This window comes from Myotis nattereri (assembly GCF_964212035.1).
Source record: "Myotis nattereri genome assembly, chromosome: 15".
NCBI classification, from domain to species: Eukaryota; Metazoa; Chordata; class Mammalia; order Chiroptera; family Vespertilionidae; genus Myotis; species Myotis nattereri.
In genome coordinates this window covers 40917232-40935295 of record NC_138090.1, presented here as the reverse complement: position 1 = coordinate 40935295, position 18064 = coordinate 40917232, and the positions used below count along the sequence as shown (strand labels likewise).

The 18064-nt window shown below is 45.8% G+C and overlaps 1 protein-coding gene across 2 annotated transcripts; it reads right to left on the bottom strand.

The window, feature by feature from the left end:
- Positions 1 to 883: 883 nt before the first annotated feature.
- Positions 884 to 6620, bottom strand: LOC308530218 (cytochrome P450 2A13-like; the record flags this gene model as incomplete). 2 transcript variants are annotated; one of them, XM_081106739.1, is made up of 9 exons in its annotated part: positions 884 to 1065; positions 1612 to 1753; positions 2207 to 2394; positions 2832 to 2973; positions 3902 to 4078; positions 4545 to 4705; positions 4867 to 5016; positions 5799 to 5961; positions 6441 to 6620. In XM_081106739.1, 9 exons carry the CDS (start codon positions 6618 to 6620, stop codon positions 884 to 886), a joined length of 1485 nt encoding a protein of 494 aa, XP_080962865.1. The 2 variants fall into 2 exon arrangements, with proteins under 2 accessions (XP_080962865.1, XP_080962866.1); XM_081106740.1 differs by lacking the exon at positions 5799 to 5961 and having other exon boundaries at positions 4867 to 5029.
- Between the last annotated feature and the right edge of the window lie 11444 nt (positions 6621 to 18064).

The window sequence follows — 18064 nt, the reverse complement described above, 5'->3', positions numbered from 1 at the left end:
CAGAGAGAGCAAAACCTTCAGAAATTCATAGAAAATGAGTTGACGCATACACTCAGGAGAAGATGCAATCATATACTTGCATGCGCACATATGCATACACACTTGTATATAGCTGTGCCATGACCAAAGTTCTGGCAGCATTCACTGACATGTTTTTCTCCCACGTCCAGTTCACTGAGAGACCTGATTCCTGTTCCCCAGTCTCACTCTGATCAGATTCCACCTCATAAGGGATCTGATCAATGCCCTGGTATTTGTAGTGTGCGTGAATGGACAAGAGTATGCAGTGAAGCCAGGTCACCTGCCTGCCAGGGCTCTGGAAAAATCCTTGGACAGAGCTGTTCATATTGTATAATGATATACTAAGTTGTCATTTTTTACTTAAAAGGAAGGGGTGCTCTTTAAGGACAGTGGGCTATGTATAGCCATTCCTGCACAGATCTCTGTCCGAGTACTTGCTGAGCACTTACTGTGTTCTGTGGGGTCTCAGATAGAGACTTAAACTTTCTGAGCCTCAGCTGTGTCACCTGTGAAATGGGTATGAACACAGTTCCCTTCCCATAGGTTTGTGAGCATTAAGGGAGGTGAGTGTGTAACGCTTTTAGCACAGAGCTGACACAGAGTACTTGCTCAATAAATAATAGCTGTTACTATTATTATTATCATCATTCACAGTACAGTGTAAGGTTTCGCTTTATCTCACCCCAACTCTGAAGGATCTATCTCTAGCACGGTGGTCAGACAGCCCCTCTGTTTCTTCTCACTCTCTAATCCACTTTGCACCTTCTTTTCCTCCACCCCACCCCCATCCTTAGCACCGCCCCTCCAGGCCCCGCCCTCCCATTTGCTCCTCCCACTAGCCCTGCCCTGTGGCAGCTCTAGCTCAGCGTGGCAGGAAGCTCATGGTGTAGTTTCGTGGGATGGTGGCAAAGCCCACATGTTTCGGGGACACGTCGATATCCTTGGGTGACTGTGGGGACTTGAAGCGGAAGTTCTGCATGATGTTGGTGAGTAAGAGAAAGAGCTCCATTCTAGCCAGGCCTTCTCCAAAACAGGACCGCTTTCCTGACAAGATAGGGTGGGAAGGGCGGAGGTGAGGCCTACTCTCACTGCCACCTCTTCCCTCTCCCCATCTCCAGCTGCATTCTCCCTGGGGAGGAGGGGATGGAATACCGTGGCCTGTAGACTTTCAGAGAAGTCTCTATTCCTGTCTGAGCCTGTTTCCCTTGTACATGGGGTGGGGGTGAGCCATAGTAGGCTGTAGCAATGGGAATTTTAGACAACCCTTCCCCCTAAACATACTCATATGGCTGCTGTGCTATCATCTCCTTAGGAGTCTGAAGAATTCAAGTGACCTTGGGCAAATCTCTGACTCACTCTGGGTCTTGATTTTTCCCATCTCTGAAGTAGGTACTATCACCCCTTTCCTTTTGCCTGAGTTTTGGTAGGTGTTAGTTAAGAGGGTTACAGTTGATTGGCTGCAGGGTAGATAATAAGAGGGACTTGCAAGCTGGAGAAAGCTACTAGGCTACATCTCAGAGAGGGGAGCAGGGATGAAGGAGGCCCCTGTTGGTGTGACGGGTGGCTTGCTAACAGACAGTGGTCTCTTACCAATGGAGAATGGCACGAAAGCATCATTCTTCTTAAACTGCCCTTTCTCATCTAGGAAATGCTGGGGGTTGAAATCTCCAGGGTTGGAGAAGAACTTGGGGTCTCTTAGCACGGAGCCCAGCATAGGAAACACTTCAGTGTCCTGGTGGAGAGGAGGAGGGATTGACAAGGTGAAGGGGGAATGGGTTTTCAGAGAGTATATGGGGTCAGAGGGGGAATGTGGGTGCTCTGGGTAAGGAGAAATGGGAGCCAGGGTCCTCTCTGAGGGAGGAGCTTTGAGGGATGTGACATCTCTGTCCCTGAGACAGGAATTTTTGGAGTATGGGGTCTGTGTCTCCTGAAGCAGAAGCTTTGGGGTACATGCAGTTCATGTCTCTCAAGACGGGATGTTTGGGGACATGGGGTTCATATTCCCTGAGGTCTTGGGGAGATACAGGATTCAGGTGTCTCTGAGTGGGAAGGTTGAAGGGACATGTGATTGGTGAAGTCTTTGATTGAGGGAGGGGGACAAGGGCTGGGTAGCTTCTAAGGAGGATGGGGTGCTGGGTCACAGGGTACAGGTTGGAGGTCCCTCTAGGCTAAGAAAGGGCAGCACCTTAGGGAGGAGGAAGTTCCGAAACTTGGTGTCCTTGGTGACTCTGCGGGCCAGGCCCATGGGGATCATGTCTCCGAATCTCTGGATCTCGTGGATCACCGCCTCTGTGTAGGGCATCTTGGCCCGGTCTTCGAACTTGGGCTGACGGTTTTTGCCAATCACCCGGTCAATCTCCTCGTGGACCTTGGCTGTGGAATAAGGGGGAATACGTTTAGGTAGCTACAGGTCTCGGGGCAGGAATGATAGCCCAAATAGGTACAACTGGATGGATATATGATCATTCGAAACTGAGGTTGGTCCAAGCATTGTTGGCGCAGGGTCCTGTTAACCTGGTTGTGCCAGAATCATGGGGGAAGCTGCGAGGGACGGAGTCTTGGGGGATGGTCTGGAGGGGCAGGTAGTGGGCACTTGGTGGAGCTATTTACCAATCAGTTCAGATATTTTCAATATGTTAACCGCTAATGAAACTTGGCTGGTCCCTATTAGCTGAATATCATCACCCAGTCTGTGGATAGCAGGGAGTGTCTGAGGGTCCAGAAATGTGAGAGAGGTGGGGACATGGCAGCGGGCTCAGAGGAATTCTGAGGGTCTGTGGCCCTCACTTCCCCGCCCCCTGCAGCCTTACCCTCCACATCCGGGTGCTTCATGAGCAACAGGAAACCATAACGCAGGGTCGTGCTGACCGTCTCGGTGCCCGCAAAGAAAAGGTTCAGCGTGGTCATTACCAGGTTCTTCATGTGGAACTCAGAGTTGGGGTGCTTTTGCTCCTGCAGAGAGAGAGCTTCAGGCCAAGCCCACTCCCCCCTTGCTCTCAGGGCCCTTCGGGGGTTTTTCCTCTGGACCCACTTCTTATAGATCCGGACCAACGGTCGGAAGAGGGACCCTAGTTCTGCCAGGCCTTTTCCAGGCTGGTGGCCCTACCCAAAAATTCTTCTCACTTTCCTTATCCAGCTGACTATCTGTTCTTTAATTACCCACTTAGTTGTTGCTTTTTAATTATACAAATATTTACAAATGAGGGAATAGAGACAGTGAGCAAGAAAGACCATGATAGAATGCATCAGAGAGAGTTGAAGAGAGACATTTTCTGAGGCACAGACTGGAAATTAAGCAACAGCATCCTATTCCTTCACTGAAAATCTTGAAGATTCCTATAGAGAATCCACTCTCTGATCCTTTCCCCTTGAACTTCTGACCCCATAAAGCCCCTCTAGTTAGGAGTGGGGACCCTCCAATGTTAAATAGTAAAGACAGGTCACCTCTGAAAACCAAGGAATGAAAGGTGGCTAAAAGTGGCCTTAGAGTCTGAAAGACCAGAGTTGGAGCTAGCTGTGTGACCCCAGGCACGGCACTTACACTCTCTGGGCCTCAGTTTCCTCATTTGTAATATTGGAGTCATAGTAGAATCTTCTCCAAGAGCTGGTGTGAGTGTTAAATAGGTGAATAGCAAAAAGTTCTTAAAATAGTGCCTGGTGCACAGTGGTGGTATAGACATGCTTATTATGATGATTTGCACACACAAGTCCTGCCCATGGGTAAAGGCTCAGTGGAGAGAACAGTGAATCATAATTGGGATTCTGAGGGTTATGATGGGGGGTCATCTGAATGAGCCGCTGTTCTTCCCCGCCCCACACCCCCCACCAGGTTTTCCTCTGCTAGGCTTTGGTCTTCTTTGCACTGGCTGCTGGCATGTACCTCCTGCATGCGGATGAGGAAGGAGTCAATAAAGTCCCGCGGGGAGTTGGGATCCAGTGTACGTTGGTTCTGCTCCACCTTCTTGGCTATGAAGTCCTCCAGCCCCTGGAGCTCCTTAAATGCCTGCTGCTGTGGCCCCGGCAGGTGTTTCATCACTGAGGAGAACATCTCATAGAGCTGAGGAGGGAGAAGGAAAGGGAAGGACAGCTGTTGGTGGACGTCACCTGAAGGGAGTGGGGCCTGACTCGGGGAAAGGGAGGCACCGGTAAAGGCACCTGTGCAGGTGTTTAGGTGTGTAGATGGGCTTGGAAGGAAACAGATATCTAAGCTTTCATGCGAGATCAGCGTGAGAGCTCCTGCCCATGGATTTAGAGGAGATGGACTGAGACACACCCAGATTTCCTTCCTCCCCTTTCTTCTTTTGTAAGGGGACTATCAGCTGAGACATCCAGGTATTGGAGACTGGGTATTGGGCCCCTGCCCTGAGTTCCTGTGCAAATGTTCAGTTGTCCAAGGGAGAAGGCTGGTTTTGAGGGGACCCTGGTCTGGAGGAGGATAGGAGTTTGGGGCACATGTGTCCGCCTAAGGGAGACGGTTGCTCGTTGTGCTAGGGCCACAGTAGAGCCAGGTTGGGATCAGTCACCTGCCCTGTAGATGTAGCTGTGAACTGGAAGCTTCCCAGCATCATGCGCAGCAGTGAAAGGAACTCTTTGTCCTCATAGTCAAAGCGGTCCCCAAAGACAATGGAGCTGATGACATTGGAGACAGTTCGGCTCAGGAAGAAGGTGGGATCGATGAAGGCACCTGAGGGGGAGAGGTGGGGAGAGAGAAGGGATTTGTGGGAGAGTCAACTTGCCTTCTGAATGCCAGTCTGAGAATTCGAGGAACACCTTCCCCCAACCTAGTTCCCCTCCCAGGCTAGGATGCATGTTTTTCTCCTCTGCTCTCTGGGGTGCCAGGCTCACCTCGGGTGCCCCGAAAGGCCTCGAGGAGGAAGCCCGCCTCCTCCTGGATGCGCTCCTCGATGCCACGCTTGCCCACGCCGAAGTCCCGCAGCGTGCTGATGGAGAAGCGCCGGAGTTGCTTGGCGCGCTCCCCGTTGCTGAACACCACGCCTGGGGAGGGAATGTAGGAGAGGGGAGTGGCCAGAGAGGGGTGGGTTCAGCAGGAGGCCATGGGGCGTGGGGTTGGGGGGAGAGAACACTCAGAGTCAGAGAAATACAGAAAGAGAAAGAAACCAAGTTGGAAGAATATTAGAAGAAAAGGGGCAACACGGATGTACAGAGAAACAGAGATGCAGAGACACTCATGAAGAGAAAGAGGCAGGAGGGAAGGAGGGGAAGTGAGATATGTGGAGATCTGGGAGGTGGGAGTAAAAATTGAGAAGGATTCTAAGACTGAGATGGACAAGAGAGAAAAACATATACAGAGAAACACAGAGAGACTAGAAGAGAGAAGAGGCTTTTACCAGGAGGTAGAGATATGAGGATTGTGAAGCAGAAAAAATATGAGATTCTAAGACAAAGGAAAAGAGAGGCAAGGAGAGGGAGAGAGAAACATGGGGAGGCACAGAGCTGAGAAGGAGAAAAAGACAAATGACACTTGGAGACAGAAGACCTGGGTTCCAAAGCAAAAATCCCAAGAGCATCTAAGAGATACAGAGAAAGAAGAGCCATCTAGTGAGAGAGAACCGGGAGATGGGGCAGAGAGAAGCGGGGAGACGTAGAAACACTAAGACAAGTTAGAGGGGACACAGGGATAAACAGAACGGGACAGAGGGGACCGAGGAAGGGCTCTGCCTCAGCCTTGAGTGGGTGGTGAGTTGGGAGAAGAATGCTGGGACACTGAGGCCATCAAGTCTGCTTGACCACATTCCCCCTCCCAGAATCCCCCTCACCATAGCCTTTTAAGAGCCAGTCAAAGGTGGCCTGCTGGCCTCGCCCACTGAATTCCTCAGCCTGGTCCACCAGAGCCTCCTTTACAGCCTCATATCCACACAGCACCACGATCCTCCGAGTGCCCAGGTGGACGGTGAACACGGGACCGTAGCACTCGCTGATCTGATGGAGAAGCAGGGGAGTGGTGAGAGGGAGCAGCCCCAACTCTGAACTGACTCTGTACCCAGACCTCACACACTGGGATACACTTTGCCCGAGTTCTGACAGTCAAGGAACTGGACATCCCAAGATCTGGTCTTTCCTGGCTAGAACCCCAGTACTGAACCTTCAAAACTCCCCCCTCTTGCCCTGGCTGGTGTGGCTCGGTTGCTTGAGTGACGCCCCGAGCACCGAGAGGTCACCAGCTTGATTCCATGATTCCTGGTCAGGGCACACTCCCAGGTTTTGGACTCCAATGATATTTCTCGCTCTTTCTCCCTCTCCCTCTCTCTCTGGAATCAATAAAAACATATATCTTAAAAAACAACCTCTTCCTTCCTAAGATTTCAGTCCAACCTTGCCAATCCCCTGCCACAAAGTCTCAGCCAGACTGGGCAGGCCCCCAACCCCACCCTAACACCCATTTCCCTGCCTCATGATACCTTCATGAGGGAGTTGTACATCTGCTCTGTGTTCAGCTGCAAGTAGTTCCCGATGAAGGGCAGCGCTCGGGGACCAGGAGGTAGCTTTCCCCAGAACTTCCTTTGCCGCCAGACAGACATCAAGACCATTATTGTCAGGCAGGACAGCAAAGCCACCAGAAGCAGCCCTGAGGCCAGCATGGTGGCACTGAGAATGAGAGTCACATGGTGATGGCTGAGACGACTTGTCTTTATACTAACTGGCAGAGAGGGGCGGCCTTTGGTCCTGGTTATATAACTGTCTCATTTCACCTCCCAGTTACACCTCCCACCAGGCTCCTGCCTAGCTTGGGATGCAGCCAGCAATGGAGGAGGAAGGGACTCCAGGGCAGATTAACAAGTCTGAATTTGTGGCTTCTTCTGAGGGGCTAGTACAGGACTGTGGACTTACGGGGAGGGAGAGTTAGTAGACAAATTTCAGAGCTGAGGATTCTGGAATATTTCCATGTGTGAGTCCCTGAGCTTGGGATTTGGGGTCTCAGAGTGAGAAAGAACATCAAAGTTGTGGAGTTTGGGGTCTTGAGAGAGAAGAATAAAAGATTTAAGGGTATTGGAATAAGACAGACTACGTGCCTGTGGATTTGGGGATCTTTTGCTGGGGAGGCATGTAGGTTTAAAGGTCTCGGGACTGGAGATTCCAAAGAATGGATTTGAAGGTCTTGAGGTGAGAAGCACCCCAGCAGTGGATTTGGGCTTCCTGAGTGAAGAAATATATGAGGAGTCCTGCTGGATCATGAAGTCAGCTCCTAACCCGGATGCTGACCTGCTTTTGTTTTGGACATAATATCACCTCTTGATGTCCAGAATCCTCATTGGCACCTCAAAGCAGAGTCAAGATGGCATGCCACAGGACTGCCCATTCCTGGTTGGGGAAGGGAGAGACCACCAGAGCCACATTTCAGTGGAACTTTCCACAGAACTGGAGAAGATTGACTCATGGTCTCAGTTGACAGAGGGATCGGCCATGACTTGGGAAATAGTAATGACAAGTGCAATACAGTACGAAAAAATCCCAACTGTCTGAAGTGTTATAATTTACAGAGAGCCACAGTGACTCCCTGCCCAGATCCTTAGGGAAACCCACCAAGCTGATTGTATCATTTCTATTGTTATTGTCATCATTATTTATTATTAATGCTTCCCATTTTATATAGGGTTAAGATGAGAGCAGAGAACAGAGATTGGGCAGGGGGCACATATGTCTCTCCTGCTCTCTTCTTTTATTCCCCCTCTCTGGGATTGAGTTTGCCACCAGTGGAAAGGTTATATCTGAGGATGTGCGTATTTTCGAGGTGATTCCTGGCTCAGCAAGGCTGCTATTATCAGGCAGAGGGAACCAAAACAGGAGAAATTTGGGTAAGCTTCAATGTTGGGAACAGAGGTGGGCCCTAAGATGCTGAGGGGCGGGCGGGTGAGGGAGGGGTAGAGAAAGGATGAGTGACTTTGTTGTCCTCTCCTCACTGGCATTCTTTCTTAAGAATGAGGACTGTTTCCCCTTGGTGAGCACTAATTGTGGAGATTGCAGGATCTTATGGAATCTTTATAAGAATGGGCTGGGTCATTATCATTCTTACTTTGCAGTTAAAACCAAGACTCCATAAAGCCACTTTGCTGGAGGTCACAAGTAAAACATGATGAAGCTGGGCTTTGAATACCCTCTCCTGCTTTCTCCATTGACTGGCCTAGCCCACCCTGGGGGCCAAGTGGAGACCAAGTTTAGCAGCAGGTGGGTGCTGAGATTGGCATTGGCATTGGCAGGTTCTGCTATTGGCATCAGGTAGCCCTGGGACAGAGGGCCATCACATTGGAATTGAGCTTGTTTCCAGGTAGACACTAGGATTGAAAATGAGTTGACACTGAACTTGAGACCAGGAGAGCAATAGTAGTGCACCACTGGTGTTGAGAGGGCTCTGAGAGTAGACCCAAGTGGTCATTGAGGCTGGCTTCCAGAAGGCATATGGTGGCACCATGTGGGCTCTGAGGTTGATCCCAGTAAGCTCCAGCATGAGCACAAGATGAGCACTGAGATTGGTCCTATGTGGGCCTGAGAGGGGCCCCTGACGGCTACTGGGCAGGCTCCAACATTTGGACCATCCTGCTCAGGTGCCACCTCTAATCTCAGGTGAGTGCAAGTGGGTGAGCCTGGCACTCTGAGGACGGGCATGCTGCTCAAAGCATTCTAGGCCCCTGTACTCTGAGACCTGTAGGGAGGGAACAAAGGGTGGAGAATGAAGCAGAGAGAGGAAAGTTGTTTGTTTTGTTGAGAAAAGGAAGATTAGCAAGGGTTTGGTAGGCAGAAATCTCCTATTCTTTTTTTTTTTTGTCTTTTTACAAAATGAGGTAACATTGGTTAACAACGTTATATAATTGAATGTGTATAACATTCTATATACTGATATCTATATACTGGGTTGCATTCTTTTTTTCATTTGTTTATTTTATTTTTATTTTTAATTGTTTTATTGCTTGAAGTATTACAAAGGGTATTACATATGTCTCCTTCCCCCCCCCCCCTTGACATTCCCGCGGCCCCTACCCCCTAGTGTCTTGTGTCCATTGGTTATTCTGATATGCATTCATTTAAGTCCTTAGGTTGATCTCTTAAGCCCCCCCCCCTCAAAACCCTCCCCAGGCTTCCCACTGTAATTTGACAGTCTGTTCAATGCTGCTCTGCCTCTGCATCTACCCCTGTTCATCAGTCTATACTGGTCCCCATTATCTGTCCCAACCTCACTGGAGCTGTCCCAACCTCACTGGGGCCGTTTCGTCCTCACCAGGGCCCTCGCGACCTCACCAGGGCCCTCGCGACCTCACCGGGGCCGTCCCGACCTCACTGGGGCCATCCCGACCTCACTGGGGCCATCCCTACCTCACCGGGGCTATCCCTACCTCACCGGGGCTGTTTCAACCTCATCAGAGCCGGCCCGACCTCACCGGGGCCGTCTTGACCTTGCCGGTACCGTACATCGCCAGCGTCGTTTCGGCCTCACTGGGGCCGTTTCAACCTCACCGGGGCCATCCCGACATCACTGGGGCCGTCCCAACCTCACAGGGGCCCTCTCGGCATCGCTGGCGCTGTGTCAACCTCCCGAGGGCCTGACTTCATTTATTAAATCTAGTAGTTTTTTTATGGATTCTTTGGGGTTTTCTAAGAACAATATCATGTCATCTGTGAATAATGACAGTTTTACTTCTTCTTTTCCAATTTGGATGCCTTTCATTTCTTCTTCTTGTCTGATTGCTATGGCTAGCACTTCCTATATCAAACAGGAGTGGTGAAAGTGGGCATCCCTGTCTTGTTCCTGTTCTTAGGGGAAATGGATTTAGTTTTTGCCCATTGAGTTTGAGGTTGGCTTTTATTATGTTGAGGTATAATCCCTCTATTCCCACTTTGGTGAGAGTTTTATCAAAAAAGGGTGTTGGATTTTGTCAACACCCTTTTTCTGCATCGATTGGTATGATTATTTGATTTTTTCTCTCAATTTTTTTATGTGATATATCAAATTTATTGATTTGCGGATATTGTACCATCCTTGCATCCCTGGAATAAATCCCACTTGGTCATTGTGTATGATCTTTCTAATGTAATGCTGGATCCGATTTGCTAGAGTTTTGTTGAGGATTTTAGCATCTATGTTCATCAACGATATTGGCCTGTAGTTCTCTTTCTTTGTGGTATCTTTATCTGGTTTTGAAATTAGGGTAATGCTGGCTTCGTAGAAAGAGCTTGGAAGTGTGCCTTCTCTTGAGTTTTTTGAAATAGTCTGAGGAGGATAGGTTTTAGTTCTTCTTTGAATGCTTGATAGCACTCCCCTGTAAAGCCGTCAGGATCAGGGCTTTGTTTGCTGTAATATTTTTGATTGCTGCTTCAATTTCTTAGGTAGTTATCAGCCTATTCAGGTTTTTTTATTCTTCCTGATTGTGCTTGGAAGCTTGTATTTTTCTAAGAATATGTCCATTTCGTCTAGGTTGTCCAATTTGTTGGAATAGAGTTGCTCATAATATTTATTCATAAGCGTTTGTATTTTTGTGAGGACGGTTGTTACTTCACCTCTTTCATTTCTGATTTGTTTATTTGGGTCCTCTCTCTTTGCTTTTTGGTGAGCCTGGCTAGAGGTTCATCAATCTTGTTCATCTTTTCAAAGAACCAGCTCTTGGTTTTATTGATCTTTTGTATTTTTTTTGTCTTTATGTCATTTATTTTCACTCTGATCTTTATTATTTCCATCCTTATGCTTACTCTGGGCTTTTCTTGTTGCTCTCTTTCTAATTCTTTGATTTCCCCTTTAATTTTGAATGATACCCTTGCTGGATATAGCATTCTTGGATTCAGTCCCTTGCTTTGACTCACTTTGTATATTTCATTTCATTCCCTTCTGGCCTGATGTGTTTCTGTTGAAAAATCAGTTGATAGTCTAATGGAAGATCTCTTCTAGGTAACTTTCTGTCTCTCTCTAACAGCCTTTAAGATTCTTACTTTGTCACTGGTATTTGTCAGTGTAATAATGATGTGTCTCCATGTCGGTCTTCTTGGGATCATCTTGTTTGGGACTCTGCAATCTTCTTTGACTTGTGTAAGTTCTTTCGTCCCAATATCAGGGAAGTTTTCTGTCATCATTTCTTCAAACAGGTTTTCTATTCCTTGCTCAGTTTCCTCTTCTTCTGGCATCCCTATTGTTTCATTTCTTATTGTCCCAAAGCTCCCTTAGGCTCTTCTGGGTTTTTTTCCCATTTGCTGCTCTGCTTGGGTGTTTTTTTCCTACCTTTTCTTCTAGCTCACTGATGGGGTCCTCAGCTTCTTCTAGTCTACTGTTGATGCTTTCTATTGTGTTCTTTATTGCATCCATGTCATTCTTCATTTCTCCTTGCTTCTTCTTCATATCCTTTTGATTCATACACATGTTATAGAATTTGTCTTCCATCCTTTTCAGCATCCTTATCACCATTGCTCTGAATTCTTTCTCTGATAAACTGCTTGCCTCCATTTTGTTTACTTTTCTTGTGATTTCTCCTTTTCTTTCATGTGGGGGCTGTTTTTTGTCTCCCCCATTTTTGCTCCCCTCAGGCTGTCTGGTTATGTGGCTCACTCTCTACCACATTGACCAAAAGGCACAAAATACAACTGAACAAGACACAACACAGAGGGAACAAAGCACGAATGTATTCAAGACACCAATAACCCCAAATAAAGGTGACCACCAGAGAAAAGAGAATTAGGGGATAGAAAGAGCACAAAAATGATTTTGAGAAAAGGAAAAAAGGTAAAAGAGGAAAGAAAAAGAAGAAAAAAGGAGGGGGAAAAATATAGGTGTATAGGGAAAAAACTTTGAAAACCAACAAATAAACCAAAAAATGCAAACAACAAACACCCAGAAAAAATGGGGGGGAGCTGAATCTGAAGAGGCAGAGCTTATTTCCAGAAGGTAAAGTAAAGGAATTGAATGAATGGGAGAATGGCCACAATTCAGTATAGAGGAGGTAGAAAGAGAATGAGTGTATAAGAAGAAAATTAAAAAACAAAATACTCAATAAATTTAAATAAACAAAATAAAATAATAATAATTAAAAATAATAATAATTTAATATATTAAAATATATATATTATATATATAAATTTAAAATTTTTACCATTTCTTTAATCTATCAATCTAGAAATTCATCTATTTTTTGAAAAGGAGAATATAGAACAGATAGGCCTGAGTTTGGTGAGTGAAATTAATTAAGCTATTAGTAGAAGAAGAGAGCAAGCAAGGAGAGGAAAAACAAAAGCATAAAAAAAAAATCAAACAAACAACAACAAGAAAAAATATTGGTTAGTGAAGAAAGGGAAAAGAGAAGCATGCATGGACTTGGAGCAGGGGAGAGGAAATTAGATATACGAGTAAGCCAATAGAGACTTCTATAATAGCAGATAAAGAAGATCAATTTTTAACAATGAATAAAAAGAAGGGAGAGAGAAAAAACTAAAGCAGGAACAGGAGAAGAGAAACAGGATGAAAAAGGGAGAAGTGAGGAAGAAAGGGTTGGCATACAAGAAAAATTAGATAGGGTAAAACAATGATTAAAACATAAAAATAGAATGTAGAACACTAATCCAAAAAAGGTTAAAAATAATAATAATAATAAAGAATAATAAAATAAAACAGAAAAAAATAGTTTCTTAAGTAAAAGATAAAAGATAAAAAATATAGAGTAAAATAGTGAAGTTTGTTCGCTTCAGCTGACTTTTAATGTTCCATGGGGGCTGGTTTAAGACCCCTCTCTACTGTTCCATCTGCCATGTCTCAGTTTCCTCTGAGGTGATCAGCACCGTGTTGAAGTTCCCAGCGATCCACCGCTCCTCTGTGTCAGATGCCACAGACTTCGCTTCAAGCAGGCGGGCTTAATCTACCTGCTTTGTTTTTCTGCCTGCTTTCAGTCATATTTACACAAGCATCTATTTCTGACATGGCCTCTAGGTCGGGGTATTTCGGTATTAGTTTCCGGAACCAAATGGCCCCTCAACCCAGTTCCCGAGGGCTCCCTGGGGGTATTCAGAATCTGTGTTTCCCTGTCGAGTTCAAGGGTGGGTGCAGCTGTGCTGCTAGAAGGGGCCTGGTCTTCAGGATTAAAAAATGGCTGTTCAGGGTTGGAGGGACCAGTTGTCCTAGAGCTGGCTTCCTGGTTGCCTTCCCCCATTTTGTTCCCCAGCTTCCACAAAACCACCTTCCCCTGCACCACAGCCTCGGTGAGTGTTTGTAATTGAAATCCTATGCACTGGGTTTAGGGCAGCCGTGGGCAAACTACGGTCCGCCGGCAGGATCCGGCCCGTTAGGCTGTTCTATCTGGCCCGCGGAGCCTAAAGAGCAGAGGGTTCTCTTGCGCTCCCTTCCGCTCCTTCACCAGCAGCAGTGTTAACATGGCAACGTCGGAAATACAGCCAGAGCTCCTTCTTCTGAGTGGGCGGATTTATATCCGCCCATTCAGTGGAAGGAACAACCTCTCAATCTTCCAGAGGCTCCTTGTAATATGCGCGCGGAGGCGTCTCCCGACATCACCGTGGGAATGAGTAGACAGGTTATCGTGGTGATGTAGGGAGACATGCCCCTGGAGAGCACAGTATTAGAGCCTTTCTGAGGTAAGATTAAGAGCTCTACTCAAACACAATTTTTTCCTGTTCCCACATTCTGTACATCACAATGACTTGTTAATAAAACAACAAAGACTTCCAGCTGTAAAAATGCGTGCTACAGGGCATTTGTGTTAACATGCACCACTGCACATTAGCATCAACGCAAACATGATGGAAACCTGTGTACCCTGCATTAACCCTAGCTGCGCTGCATTGCAGTACTGCACTACACTGCAACGGCAGCACAGCTAGTGTGAACGAACCCTAATTCAGTGGGTTGAACAAAAAGATTGTATAGAAATGTGATGAGCCGAAACCGGTTTGGCTCAGTGGAAAGAGCGTCGGCCTGCGGACTGAAAGGTCCCAGGTTCGATTCCGGTCAAGGGCATGTACCTGGGTTGCGGGCATATCCCCAGTGGGAGATGTGCAGGAGGCAGCTGATCGATATTTCTCTCTCATCGATGTTTCTAACTCTCTATCTCTCTCTCCCTTCCTCTCTGTAAAAAATCAATAAAATATATTTAAAAAAAATAAAATAAAAAATAAAAAAATAAAAAGAAATGTGATGAACTAAAGATTTTATTACAAAATCGCTTAATTTCAGGGTTTCAGAAGTAATTGGACAAATGAAAAACTGAAAATCAAATGTTCATATCTAATACTTGGATGAAACCCTTTCCTGGTAATGACAGCCTGAAGTCTTGTGCTTATGGACATCGCCAGATGCTGCATTTTCTCCTTTGTAATGCTCTGCCAGCTGTCACAGAAGGGGTATATATGTAAATATCCTGCCATTTCCAGCTTTTAATAAGAAAAACTGTTGCAATGGGCATTTAAAAGTGGCACTTGGTTGTTTTTATAGAGTCCAGTGGATGCAATCTGACATTGATAATGGGCTCTTTCACACTATGTGCACTGCAGCTGTTTTTTGCCAGTAACAGAAGTGCTAGTGGTAACTACTGGTTACCCATGTTTTGCACTGCCCTAGCACCTCCCATACAAGTGTGTCTAGAAGACACAACAATGTGCAGCTATGTGTGTTACCATAAACAAAGGGCCTGTGTGAAAGATACACAGGTTTCCTATGGAGGAAAGGGATTGTTCTCTATGGTCAGAGTGTGCCTCTGTCCCATGTCTGAACTTTTTCAGATGATTTTATTATATATATTTTTTTAGAAGACCAAAAATGTTATAGTAGAGCAAATTTAATCACTTGTTTTTATTCTTTACTGCCTTATTTTAGTAAAGAATTTAAAAAGAGAATGGTACTGTTGGTTTTAGCCCAATATTAAACATGAGTGGACGAAAGAAAAGGAAAGTGGACAGTGAATGCCGAGTGTTTAAGAGGGAGTGGACAACAAATTATTTTTTCACCGAAGTCCGATCAATGCCGGTATGTCTGATATGCCAGGAAACACTTGCAGTCTTCAAAGAGTACAATCTGAGCCGTCACTTTGCCACAAAGCATGACAACCATGCTAGCAAGCAGTCACCTCAAGAACAGGAGGCTACTGCACAGAGGTTGATGGCTAAATTACAGGCTCAGTAAAATGTCTTTCACAGACAAACTGCAATTCAAGAGACAACTACCAAAGCAAGTTTTATGCTATCATTCAAATTAGCAAAAGCTAGCAAACCTCTCTCTGAAGGCGAGTTTTTGAAAGAATGTATGGTAGAGACAGCAGGTCTCTTGTGTCCAGAGAGCAAAGGCAAGTTTGAAAAACTCAGCTTATCGCACAGGACAGTGACTCGTCGAGTGGAACTGATTGATGAAGACTTGGCCAGCAAGTTAAATAGTAGGGCAGAGTTCCTTAAGTTGTATTCACTAGCACTGCTCAGCTCTTAATTTTTATCCGAGGGATTAGTGACAATTTTGAAATTACGGAGGAGTTTTTAGCCATAGAGCCACTGAAAGGAAAAACACAGGGAGAGGACTTGTATGACCAGGTGTCTACTGTCATTGAGAAAATGAAGCTACCATGGAGTAAACTTGCTAATGTCACAACAGATGGATCTCCAAATTTAACTGGAAAAAATGTTGAACTGCTAAAAAGAATTGAGGATAAAGTGAAAGAGGAGAACCCTAACCAAGATGTTATTTTTCTTCACTGTATTATTCACCAGGAATCATTGTGCAAGTCTATATTACAACTTAATCATCTTGTTAATCCAGTCGTAAAGCTTGTTAATTTCATTCGAGCAAAGGGACTTCAGCACCGTCAGTTTATTAAGTTTCTGGAGGAAACTGATGCGGATCACCACGACTTACTTTACCACTCTCGTGTCCGCTGGTTGAGTTTGGGCAAAGAAGATATTGGCTGCATTTTTGGAATTAAAGGGGAAGTCTGACGAATTTACTGAGCTGAGTGACAAGAACTGGCTGTGTGACTTTGCATTTGCTGTAGATATATTTTCACATTTGAATGAGCTAAATGTGAAGCTGCAGGGAAAAGATCAGTATGTACATGACATGTACACTAATGTGAAAGCCTTTAAATTGAAGCTGATTTTCTTTTCCAGACAAATTTCAGACAGTCTTCACTCATTTTGCCACACTAGCCACACAGAAGGAGACCACCCAAAACGTGAAGAAATACAGCAAATCACTGGATGACCTGCATGCAGAATTCTGTCGTCGGTTTTCTGATGTTGAAAAAATTGACCAGTCACTTCAACTGGTGGCCTGTCCTTTGTCACAAAACCCTGAAACAGCACCAGAAGAGGTGCAACTGGAATTCACTGATCTTCAGTCTGACTTTGTCCTAAAGGAGAAATTCAGCTCTCTTGAACTAAGAGACTTTTATGCTTCACTTAATGAAGCCACTTTTCCAAACGTCCGGAGGATGGCACAGAAGATACTGGTGCTGTTTGGGTCAACCTATGTTTGTGAGCAGACATTTAGCGTCATGAACATCAACAAAGCCCCTCACAGATCCAGCTTAACTGACGAACACCTCAGATCTATCCTGAGAATAGCCAGAACAAAACTAACTCCAGACTTTGATGCATTAGCTAAAAAAGGAGACCAACAACATTGTTCCCACTGAAGTTGATGTTTTAAAGACCAAAAACCTTTCAACCCAGACTACATTGCCACCTACATCTATGTCCTGGGCATAATTTGGAAGTTGCACTAAAGAAAATATTTAATTTACTGTTTACACATTTTGTTCTTTTATATTAGTTTTAGTTTTAAATCATTTTATTATATGTAAGTTTAATTTGAAAGGCTTTTGTACCTTTTCTTTGTTAGGCAATTTTATTTTCCCTTTGCCGTCTTCAATATAAGGTATGTTATTGTGCTATGATTCCTCCATTTTTTGAAGTTTCAAATTATAATAATTAGTGTTTACATTCTTCTTGTTAAAATGTTTAAAATGAATAAAACTATTGAAATAAAATTTTAAAAAAAGACCGTACCCTTTTATGTAATGATGTTTACTTTGAATTTATATTAGTTCACACAAATACTCCATCCATGCTTTTGTTCCGGCCCTCCGGTCCAGTTTAAGAATCCATTATGGCCCTCGAGTCAAAAAATTTGCCCACCCATGGTTTAGGGAGTAGAAGCAAGGGAAATATAAAGGCAGAGCAACCGAGCCACTGCGGGTCTCCCCCACCCCTCCCCACATACACCCACCCTCCTCCCCCCGCGGCACTGGGAGTCTCCCCGCCTCTCCCCGCCGACACCCCCCCCACCCCAGGTCGCGGACTTGGTGCAGCACAGTCTCCCTCTGACACTCTAGTCCCAGCTGCGCACACCTCTCCCTCCAGCCCAGGTCCCTGATCCCACTGCTCTCCAGGCAACCTCTGAGCTTTCTGTCCATGGATTGTCTCACCAGCTGAGTTTAATTTGCCAATTCCGGGTGGATGTCATTCAATTCAGCTGTTTCTTCTATCTGCTCCATGAGAAGGTGCAGGACCTGTCCACCTATTCTGCTGCCATTTTGTCTACCCCTCGACAAAATTTTTAGGAGCCCAGGGCTGGGGAGTCTGGAGTCTCAGTGTTTGTGGGTTCACAGCTGAGGCAACTGGTCCCTGGCCGGTGTAGCTGTAGGGTCCCAAGTGGCATCCGACGTCTTCCAGGATGGAGTTGAGGCTGGGCTCCCAGTCACAGCCACTCTCCCCTTAAAGATTGCACAGTCTCTGCAGCAGAGCCAGCCACCCTGGGAGAGACTTCAGTGATTTAGTAGAGGCTGGCCAGATAGGGGAGCCTGGTCCACTAGCCCCGAACATTCCTGAGGAATATAACTGACCCTCAATCACACATACTCACAAGCCCCACATGTCCATGCACTCCCCTTTCCCTCCGTCAGTCACTCATACTCTCTTCCTCACTGCCATCCTATCGGCCGCCATCTTGGATCTCCTTGTTTTCAATATATTTTTATTGATTTCAGAGATGATGGGAGAAGGAAAGAGAGATAGAAATATCAATAATAAGAATCACTGCCAAAGCTGGTTTGGCTCAGTG